Source organism: Corvus brachyrhynchos, unplaced genomic scaffold, assembly GCF_000691975.1.
Source record: "Corvus brachyrhynchos isolate BGI_N302 unplaced genomic scaffold, ASM69197v1 scaffold26, whole genome shotgun sequence".
Classification (NCBI taxonomy): Eukaryota; Metazoa; Chordata; class Aves; order Passeriformes; family Corvidae; genus Corvus; species Corvus brachyrhynchos.
Window position 1 is genome coordinate 5200841 of NW_008239324.1, and position 10038 is coordinate 5210878.

The 10038-nt window shown below is 56.3% G+C and overlaps 1 protein-coding gene across 5 annotated transcripts in view; it reads right to left on the bottom strand.

Annotated features, from left to right (window-relative positions):
- SLC9A5 (solute carrier family 9 member A5) overlaps positions 1 to 6589 on the bottom strand; it is a 10989-nt gene extending 4400 nt beyond the window's left edge. For 2 of the 5 annotated variants that reach the window (XM_017740894.1, XM_017740897.1), the window contains exons 1-14: positions 6217 to 6589; positions 5392 to 5555; positions 5028 to 5106; positions 4130 to 4307; positions 3761 to 3999; positions 3392 to 3594; positions 2804 to 2893; positions 2605 to 2675; positions 1814 to 1943; positions 1565 to 1653; positions 1272 to 1398; positions 972 to 1142; positions 340 to 409; positions 43 to 174 (exon numbers count right to left, since the gene is read on the bottom strand). In XM_017740894.1, coding sequence (XP_017596383.1) covers positions 43 to 174; positions 340 to 409; positions 972 to 1142; positions 1272 to 1398; positions 1565 to 1653; positions 1814 to 1943; positions 2605 to 2675; positions 2804 to 2893; positions 3392 to 3594; positions 3761 to 3999; positions 4130 to 4307; positions 5028 to 5106; positions 5392 to 5555; positions 6217 to 6574 — 2101 coding nt within the window. In that variant the 5' untranslated portion in view covers positions 6575 to 6589. The remainder of the gene's footprint in view (positions 1 to 42; positions 175 to 339; positions 410 to 971; positions 1143 to 1271; positions 1399 to 1564; positions 1654 to 1813; positions 1944 to 2604; positions 2676 to 2803; positions 2894 to 3391; positions 3595 to 3760; positions 4000 to 4129; positions 4308 to 5027; positions 5107 to 5391; positions 5556 to 6216) is intronic. The other 3 variants (XM_017740895.1, XM_017740896.1, XM_017740898.1) reach the window with 3 other exon arrangements.
- Between the last annotated feature and the right edge of the window lie 3449 nt (positions 6590 to 10038).

The window sequence follows — 10038 nt, forward strand, 5'->3', positions numbered from 1 at the left end:
TCCCCAATGGCAGTGGCCCGGGCATGGAGCACTGGTGCCTACCAGGAGTTGTCTTTCCCTGCAGGACCTCATCAGTGGCTCGAGCGACGAACACAATCCCCTCATCATCCTCCTTCTCTGTCTCTGAGCTATCGCTCTCCTCCTCCTCTGAGCTGACCATCACCAGGACAGGAGCTGCAGGCAGATGAAGGGGGTTGGTTTGGTGCTAGCACAACCCTGGTGTTGTCGTCCCACCAAGTTGGCAGTGGGCAGGCACAGCACGTGCTCCCATCCCATCCCATCCCATCCCACCAGGTCCCCTTGCCAGGACCTGCCATCCTCACCTGCCACTGGCCTTACCTGCATCCTGCCAGGGGACATTTCTGTGTGTCTTCCCATTGGGTGCCTCTTTGGTCAGAGAGATGTTCTTCTGTGAAAGAAGAGGAACGGCTGGGACCTGCCCTGTGTACTGCCCCAAATGCAACAGGTGGTCCTGTGAGCCAGCCAACATTGGGCTTACAGATTCCCACCCTGGCTACATGGCAGATGGTTCCTAGTCCTTAGGCTTTGCATCTTCATGGCCCCACAATGAAGTGCTCAGCTGCAATGGCTTCAAAAGCCTCCAAACAAAAGAAGACACCTAAGGCTCAATCCAAGATGTAGTGCCACGCTTCTGAGCCTGGATCTGCACCAACATTGAGGCTGCTTTATGCTGAGTGCTCTTGGAAAACGAATCTGGGGCTCCTTCAGGGCTTTGCTCAGTGAAGAGCCACCCCACAGCACTGATGGCATGCTGGGGACACATGGACACACAATGCTCACATGCAGCATCAACAGGACTGAGAAGAGATGAGCTGCTTTCCCCTCTGGCTCGGGAGGTGCTGATGCCCTGCAGCACCTCACCTACACCCCCAAAGGACCTCTCTTACTGCATCCTGGGGGAGGCCAAATCTCAGAGCTAGGAGAAGAACAGTAGCTTGGGGAGGACTTGCCTTTTTCCTGCCTTTTTCCTTCAGCCTGGCCTTGCTCTTGGAGGAGCAGACATTGTGCTTTGTGGACTTGAAGGTCTCCAGACGCCTCTTCATGTTCTGCCGGAAGATTTCTTTATCTTGGCGCTCTTGTTTATCTGGAGAGATGAAGTGACGGCTGTAGCTGGCCTTGTACTGGCCGAGGGAGAGGCAAAGAGACACAGGGTGAGCAGCTGGCCCCACAGAGCATCATCCATCCCTGCTTCTCTTGCAGGTGCTGCTCCCCTTGGGGTCAGCTGCACACCGTGGCCCGGGAGTGCTCACCCTCCGGCGGGGCTTGTAGAGGCTCCCTCGCAGCACGTGGTGCATGGCAGCGTCCTCCTTGTCCCGGCGGCTCCGCACCGTGTCGATCACCTGCAGGTCCAGGCACGCGCCACTCCCACTCTCCCTCCTGCGGGGAGATGGAGATGGAGATGGAGATGGAGATGGAGATGGAGATGGAGATGGAGATGGAGGGGTTGGGCTCCATGGCAATATTGTGCCAGCCCCCAGGGAAGAGGGTGGCTGTGAGGTCCAGCGAGGTCTGTCCAGGGGCTCATAGGGATGCTCGTACTCACAGGAGGTTTGTGACTGACGACTCTGACATGGATGTGCGGCTGGGCATGGAGGGCAGTGCCAGCTTGGCAGCCGAGTGCACGTGGCCACCCTGGGAGGTGGGAAGACAAGGCTGGCATCAGGACAGCAAGGACCCAGCTGGGCTGGGGAAGTCCTCACTGCCTGGCCAGAGGGTGCACATGTAGTCATACATGAGGGGAACCTCTCCTGCCAGGGCCATCCTGCTGCCTGGACACCACTACTGCCTGTACCTGATCGACAAAGCTGATAGCATCACGGATGTTCAGCTTGTAGTAAACATCCCAGATCTCATCCCGCAGCCTGTAGGCAGATTTCCGCATCAGGAGCTGGCTCAGATATTTCTTGTCAAACTGCTCCCACCTGCCATGAGATGAAGACACAAGCAGTTTAGCTCCCATGGAGTACCACAGCCAGGGATATCCACCCACACAAGGCTGAGTGTCCAAAGTGTCCAAAGTATGGTGAAGAGAGGCTGGGCATGCAGGACCTGGCTGTGCACCAGGGAGAGCAGGAGGGGAGGGGACACAGTGACCCTTCAGCCTGCCCAAGGGGAAGCCAGACACCAGCGGGTCTGCGGGAGGCAGTGGGAGTAGGACTGAGGCCACCCTGCTGGAGCACTTCCCCTGCAGGAAACAGGCTTTTTGCATCCTTTTCCTGTCACCGTGCTGCAGATAAACACTGCCCAGGCAGGAACAGGGCTGCTCCCTTCTCAGTGCCCAGCACAGCTCCATCCGTGAGGAGGCAGAGGGCCATTGCCACCAACATGGACACCCCAAGTTCTGACCCTGGCAAGCAATGCCAGCTCCACAGCATCCCCAACCACACCTCCCTGACCTCTCTCTGGGATGCTTTTGTGATCTTCATCTGCTGCACAACAGCAGCCAGATGGTACCTATCCAGACTGATGGACAGACATGCAGACTTCCTGGTCCTCCTGTGAGAACCCTGCAATGTCCCTGTGGCTGGCACGTGTCTCCCATTCACCCAGCAGTCAGCAGAGGATCCTGTCTGAGACACTCACTTGTCCCGCCAGTAGTGGTAGCCATGGTGCCCTACGATGTCCTCCACCGCTGCCAGGATGTGGTCAAAGGCCTTGAGTGAGGGGAAGAGGGTGAGTGGTGGCAAGGCTGCGGGTGACCCGGGGGTGCCGAGGTCATACATGGCCCTCGCCCAGCCCCACATGTGTGGGGAGCTGGGCAGCCTCTGGCACTATCACCTACGTGCTCATGCAGCTCCTCGTTCAGCGTGGGTTTGTGGTGGTCACTGCGCTTCACCTTCAGCCAGGTCACCAGGGGTTTGATGGTGAGGCCCTAGAATGGCAGGAGAAGGCAAGGGAAAGACTGGGAGGGCGAGAGGGTGCATGGCTGGGGCATGGGGAGCAGAAGCAGCACGAAGTGAGGTCCCAGCCACACATGCCCCTACCAACCCGACCCCTGTGCCGTGGTGCACACCCCCAGTCCTCCTTCCCCTAGATTCATATTCATCCTTCCTGTGGCTTCCCTTCCCAGGGCGCTGAATGCCTGCCCATCAGCAGCTTTGTAAAGAGAACAGCCCGGTCAGGCACACACTCGTGGAGCTCCTGGAGCCAGTCCCAGAAAAAAAGGCCAGTGGGAAAAGAATGTGAGCCATGGTCCCACCCTAGCAACAGTCCCCATAGCAGTCCTGCACACCTGCTGATGGATGGGGTGCCAGAAAGCACCGAGGAACAAAGGTCACTTGAAAAAAGATATTTTCCCAAAGCACGTGTCCCCAGGCCAGTTCTGGGGCAAGAAAGCAGTGCTGGAGGAGGGCACAGTGCCCATCCTCACCTGCACAATGACAGTGAAGAACACCACCACGATGGTCGTTGCCACAAAGTAGTCCTTGGCTTTCACCTTTTCCCTGTCCAGCAGGATGACCAGGGCGAAGGCCACGGCCCCACGGAGCCCACCATATGACATGACCACCTGGTCGATCTTGTCCAGGGGGATCAGACGGAAGCGGTTGAGCACGTAGGTCTGGAGGACAACACCTGGGTAAGAAGGAGAAGGAGAGCCTGGAATGCTGGAACAACCCTGCCTGCTCCAGGAGACAGCACAAAATCCCAGCCAGGATCCATGGCTGGCCTTGTGCCCCAACCTTTCTTGGGGAATATCCCTTTTTGGCATGAAAAGGGCTGTGTGCTACCGGCCACATACACAGTGGGACAGACTGACCCACAGCTCTGAAGAGCAGGATAAAGAACAGGGTGCCCAGCACCAGTGCCGTGTCCCATGTCCACTTGGAGGTGTCCACAGCTGAGATGCCCAGAAACATGAAGATGATGGTCTCTGAGCTGCTGGCCAGTGTCTTCATGGTGTACTTGACAGTGGTGCGGGATTTCTGGGAGATGTTGGCTTCCACATACTTCTTGCAGCAGATCCCACAGAAGGTGACTCTGCAGAGGGGCAGAAGGAGCTGGCATGGCCCTACAGCGGGATGAGGAGTGGGTCTACTCACTGCCTCTCGCTGCTCAGCACTGCAACCCCAATTTCCTGGGCTCCCCTGGGGGACACCCCAGTACTCACGCCAGGATGGCAGAGAGCGAGACCATCTCGGCAGCAAGGTACGCGACGTAGGCCAGGAGGAAGACAAAGAGTGGCTCAATGATGCGCACGCGCTTGGTGAACCGCGTGATCAGGGCCAGCAGGAAGGCGAAGAGCAGCCCCACGGCTGTGCCCCCCAGGCTCACCAGGAAGAAGGAGGCTGGTGGGAGGAGAAGACTCATTTGCACCATAAGCAAGTGGGCCCAGCTCCTATGCCCCACAGCCACACCACGCTGGGCTGGCCAAACGCCATGTTCCCACCCAGGTCTCCACCAAAGCATCTAATGGAGCATGGAGCCTTGGATGATCCCAAAGCGTCCCCTGGAACACCTCTGCTATGGGGACAGGCTAATAGAGTTGGGGTTGTTCAGCCTGGAGAAGACTCTGGGGAGACCTCAGAAGCTCTTCCAGTACCTAAAGGGTACTCTGAAAGAGCTGGAGAGGGACCTTTCACATGGGCATGGAGTGACAGGACAAGGGGGAATGGCTTCAAACTGACAGAGGGCAGGATTAGATTGGGTATTAGGAAGAAATTCTTCCCTGTGAGGGTGGTGAGGCACTGGCACAGATTGGCCAGTGAAGCTGTGGCTGTCATCCATCATGGAAGTGTTCAAGGCCAGGTTGGATGGGGCTCTGAAAAACCTGGTCTAGTGGAAGGTGTCCCTGCTCATGGCAGGGGGGTTGGAAGAAGATGGTCTTTAAGGTCCCTTCCAGCCCAAACAATTCTGCAATTCTATGCTGATGGCTGGCGTGTGATGCATGGAGATGATACAGCTCTGGTGCTCCGTGCCCACCTCACAGGACAACAGCTCCTGTGCTTGCCCCCCTCCACTTCCACAACAGAGGAAGAGATGGAGGGGCTGGTGTGGCAATTACTCACCTACCCCCTTCACGTAGTCTGTGGCGTGGATGTGCGCTGGGCCCAGCTCCACAAAAGAGTTGAAGACCTTGTACAGCACCTGTAGGCAAGGCAAATCCCTTGAGAAATGCAGGACATTGCCCTGCCTTGAGAGGGGGAGGATGAGTCCTGTGGAAGAGGCATTTCCTGCCCCAAACCTGTCAGGTAACAGCTCATTTCAGCAGGCAAAGTCTCCCAGGGCCAGGAGAGAGGAAAGGCCAAGAGAGCATGCCATGGGTCTGCCCCCAGCTTGGGGATGTCACCTGCATCCTCTGCCCATCCTGGGGGAGTCCAGCACCTTGGACCATGTTGGGCTCAACATTAGAGTCCCCAAGTTGCAACTCACCACGGTGACAGCATCATTCAGGAGAGACTCGCCAAACACAATGATGAAGAGGGTCTCATTAACATGGACCTCTTCAAAGACAGCCAGGACTGCCACAGGGTCCACAGCTGAAATCAGGCTGCCAAAGAGCAGGAAATCCATCAGCCCAGCTTCAACACCTGGATCTGTCAGGACAGAAGGACCAGGGTCAGGCAAACCAGCCACCCCAGAGCCCCTCTCCCCAGGCAGAAACAAGCCTGTCCCTCATCTGATCCCAGGGACTTGGCTGCAGTATCTCAACAGGGAGTGCAGCGGGATGAGCCCAAAAGAATTCCCAGACCTCCAGGGTGCCCCTGAAAAACAGGGCTTAGGGAATTCTTGCTGCAACATGAGAGGAGCATGAGGGGTGTCCCCGTTGGCACCCAGGTGCATCACTGCTCCTCCAGCAGGTACCACCAAAGGCAGCTCAGCAGCCCCACCTCGGGTCCAGGCATCAAGTGATTCCTCAGGGCTCAGGAGAGCTCAAAACACAGCCCAGGCCAGCCAGGGCCAGTGGCTCCAGCCAAGGAGAGGGAACACTGGCAGTGAGCCAGCAATGCTAGCCAAGGTCGGCAGACAAAAATAGCAAAGACATGAGTCAGCCCAGTGCCAAGCAGGGCCTGTCTGTCCTGCACGCTTGACCGTCCTGCCAGAGCACCATTCTCAGGATGTCAGGACCCTACTCATGCTGTAAGTCCTAGGAATCCACAGCAGGGAGAGGCAGTGGGCTATGAAATTGGGGGTGCTTTGCACCTCCAGCCTATTTTTTCGGAATGTGGTCCAAGCTGGGCAGCCCTGTACACCCACCCATGAGCCCGGCCCGGTGCAGCCCCCAGAGCGCGGTGCCGGTGGCGAAGGAGTTCCAGAGTGTGCCCACCACAGCGTAGGTGAGGATGGCACCGATGTTGTCAAAGAACAGCCGGCTGGGCATGAAGTACCCCGAGTCCAGGACGATGGGGGGCAGAAGGAAGAGGAAGAACATGTTGGGCTCCAGTTGGTACTCAGCCTTCTTCGCCACGGCCAACACGATGCCCCCCAGGCCCAGCCCCAGCAGGATGAGGAGGCAGCTCTCCGGGACAATGGATGTCACCTTCCTTGACAGGTGGAAAACTAGAAGAAAACGAAGAATGAGAGCATCAGCCAAACAATCACGTGGAGAGAGCATTCCAAATCCACAGGCTTCACAGAAGGGTTGGGTAATGCATGATGGATGGGAGGAGAACAAGGAAGCACCTATGGAAAGGCTGCTCTGTGGCCATGTGTGCAGAGAAGACCTTCCAAGCTACCTCCCAGGTCAGGATTTCAGGTCCCTAACTCTTTAGGATTTCCCTCTCCTCCTCAGCAACTGTCTAATAAGCCAATCAGCCAGGCATTTTACTTTTCTTGGCTTCTGGTATCTGCACTTAAAGGTTTAAAGCAGGCAGCGAGCACGTTCACAGTGTCACGAGCACTGCTGGCTGCTGTTCAAGTGAAGAAATCCTGGTGCACCAGCACCATACCCCACTCGGAGACAAGGATGCTCAGCCCTGGTGACAGGGTGACCTTGTTTGCATCCGTCTGAGCCAGCAGCCAGGGCAGCATGAAAACCACCGCAGCACAAGCCATGCCAGAGCACAACCTCCCTCAGCACCAGCTAATCTACCTGCATGCAAAAACACAGGCACTCGGGAGCTGCAGATTCAGAGATGCTTGGAATAATCAGTTTATTCCATGCAAGGCTTGGGCCAAATCTTAAGCTGCCGTGGAACAGGATGTATTTTCTAAAGCAAGCAGAGGATGCCCTGGTATTCATCCATCAGTAACGTGGCAGTGAGCCTGTGCTCAGGCACAGCCCAGCAGGATGCCACGCCAGCCAGCACAGGGGATTCGTTCCTCCAGGCACCCTTGTCCCCCATGGCAGGGTGTCCCGTGTAATCCCAAATCAGTTCGGCTTCCAGGCAGGCAACCCCACATCGCTGGGGGTTTCTCCTCACCAGCACAAGGTGCTGTATTTTTGCTGTCCCCACAAAAGGGCATTGCCTGGGGAAAAGCTGTTGAGGGTCACAGTGGTTTTGTCTCCCCATCACTGGGTTCTGCCATCACTTGTGACATCCAGCCCAGCTCTGTCTCATGACTTGGCCATCAGATGAAAAAATCTCCTGGGGAATGGGTTCCTCCAGCCACTTCGAGAGCCACCTCTGTCCTTGTGCACCCAGCAGGTACAAGGGACATCAGGGTAGGCTCTGAGCCATCACTTGGCTGCAAGCCCAGCCCTGCTGCCAACCCCAAAACCCAGTCCCTAAAATCCTTTAGCTGGACTAAAGGTGCCCATTGCTTGTGCCAAGCTACCCCTCCAGAAGGAAAATTGTGCTATGGTTGTGCACCAACCCTAGGTCACTCTGCTGCTTCCCTCCTTCAGAACCCCCATGCACAGAGCGTAAGGTCTGCCTAGCCCAGGGTGCTGTCTCCAGTGGCATAGACCTGGAGAGGAGCCCAGGAACAGGCAGTACTTCATCAGTAGGTTTCCCTGTCTCTATGTCCTTGTCATTTTCCTGGTCCTGCTCTATCCTTCTGGGACAGGTCCCAGTGTCCCTGAGATGTGGACACCTGGGGAAATGAGGTTGTGGCCTCCCGGTGTTCTTCCTTTCTCCTTTCCCAGCACCTCTTAGGTGATTTTCTTTCCTTCACCACAGCTGAGCTCTGAATTAGAGGAGATAATTCAATGTTAAAGATCTGGTTCACAACAAGAGACAACATCTTTGAGCCCACCACCCAATGTGCAGGCTAAGGGCCACTTTTCCTTTAGTTGAGGACCTCAAGAGGTTGCTCCCTGGCATGGTGAGCCCCATCTATGCCCTGGCACTGGCTCCCTGCCATAGTACAGCAGGAGCACTGCTGCAGCTGGCAGGGGCAGAGCAGTGAGCCCAGAGGCAGCGTGACCTGCAGCTCCACCACCAACCACATCAATAGGAGAGAGCACCCAGGCCAAGCCTCTGCCATAGCTCTGCCACTGAATATCCCAGCTACAGAGCCTGGGGCATTCCCCCCTGAAGCCCCAGCCACCTCTGCTCACTGCTATGGGCTGCAATACATCCCTGGAGACTGTGGTGATATGAACACTACAGCCCTCCAAGCAGACCCACAGCCTGAGGAAATGCTGGCTGGGCTTCATCCAGGCCAAATTCCTGCTAAATGACTGCACAAATCATTGCAGAGCATTGTTCACCCCACACAAGCTGCCTTCACCAGTGGACGAATGGTGCTCACTCAGCGCCTGCAGCAGGCTGCGAAGCCGCTTCCCACCCACGGGAACAAAGCTCTGAAGTTTTCAAGAAGGGAACGAGGCGTCCAGCCCCTTTCTGCATTCTCAGGAACATTGCCAAGATCCCTGCTCTCTGCTTTGGCAACCCATCTGCATTCCCCATGCCGTGGAGCTATGTCCTGGCTGGCTGGAGAGACCCAGGAGAGCGTGCAGGGATGCTGTGGGGACATGGATCCTGGCTGTCATCCATCATGGAAGTGTTCAAGGCCAGGTTGGATGGGGCTTTGAGCAACCTGATCTAGTGGAAGGTGTCCCTGCCCATGGAAAGGTAGCTGGAAAAGGATAATCTCTAAGGTCCCTTCCAACTCAAACCATTCTATGATTCTATAATTGCTTCCAGCAAGCCAGAAACTTGGGAAAGCAAAAGAGAACCATCAGTGGGAAAGATCATGCTTGTCCAAAAATCTCCTGGCTGTTGTGGAAAGCTGCCACCCTCCCCAGGAAATGGCAGCACACGAGCTCTCCTGTGTCACAGAGAGCAGCCAGTGGGGACAGGAGGAACGAGCTCTAATTTTATACAAGCTAGGCAAGGATTTCAGCACTAAAGGTTCCCACAGCAACAGTAACTTAGCCACATGTGAATTAACTTCGGAGACATAATCCATACTCAGGCATCCATAAAAAAGGATTTGCCATTAAAAGAACTCAGGGCCAAAACCTGCTCTGCTCCTCCAGAGCTTGGGAAATGGCAAAACACCTAAACCAGGACATGAGCAGCTGGGGACAGAGGTGATGGTGTGAGAAGAGATGGTTGCAACCCATGGCATTGCTGCTGCATAGAAAACATCTGTCTGCTGGCAAACTCCTGCCCGTGGGGCAGCTATGTGTAAGGAGAATGTTTGGGGCAATGCTCATCACCTCTGTGTTCCCCACATCCTGTGCTCTGACTGTGGATGGAAAAGGCAGCAAAGCCCGGATGATGCCTTGCTGTGCAGGAAGGCAACACCCAAGCCAGCTTTTCCCTGCCCCGGGTGTTTGCTGGCTTGGGTCACCCCAGCATCGTGACTGCTTCTGAGAACAGAGCCCACAGTGTCATTTCCCCATCACCCGGGCTTCCTCCCCTGCAGTCACAGGGGTGTGAGCTGTCAGCCCAGAGCCACAACCACAACGGATCCTCTGCACCAGCCTACACCCAGCGTCCACGGTTGCCACAGCTGGCGCTGCCCTCTCTGCTCCCCAAAATCCTCCACCCCTGGTTCATCTCCTCTGTGGACTCCCATGCAGCCTGGGGACCGCACGTGCCATCTCTGGGGACACCCATGGCAGGGCACTGCCTGCAGCTGTGCCTCCAGGTCTGGGTGTCGCTATTGGCTCCAGGCTTTGAGTAT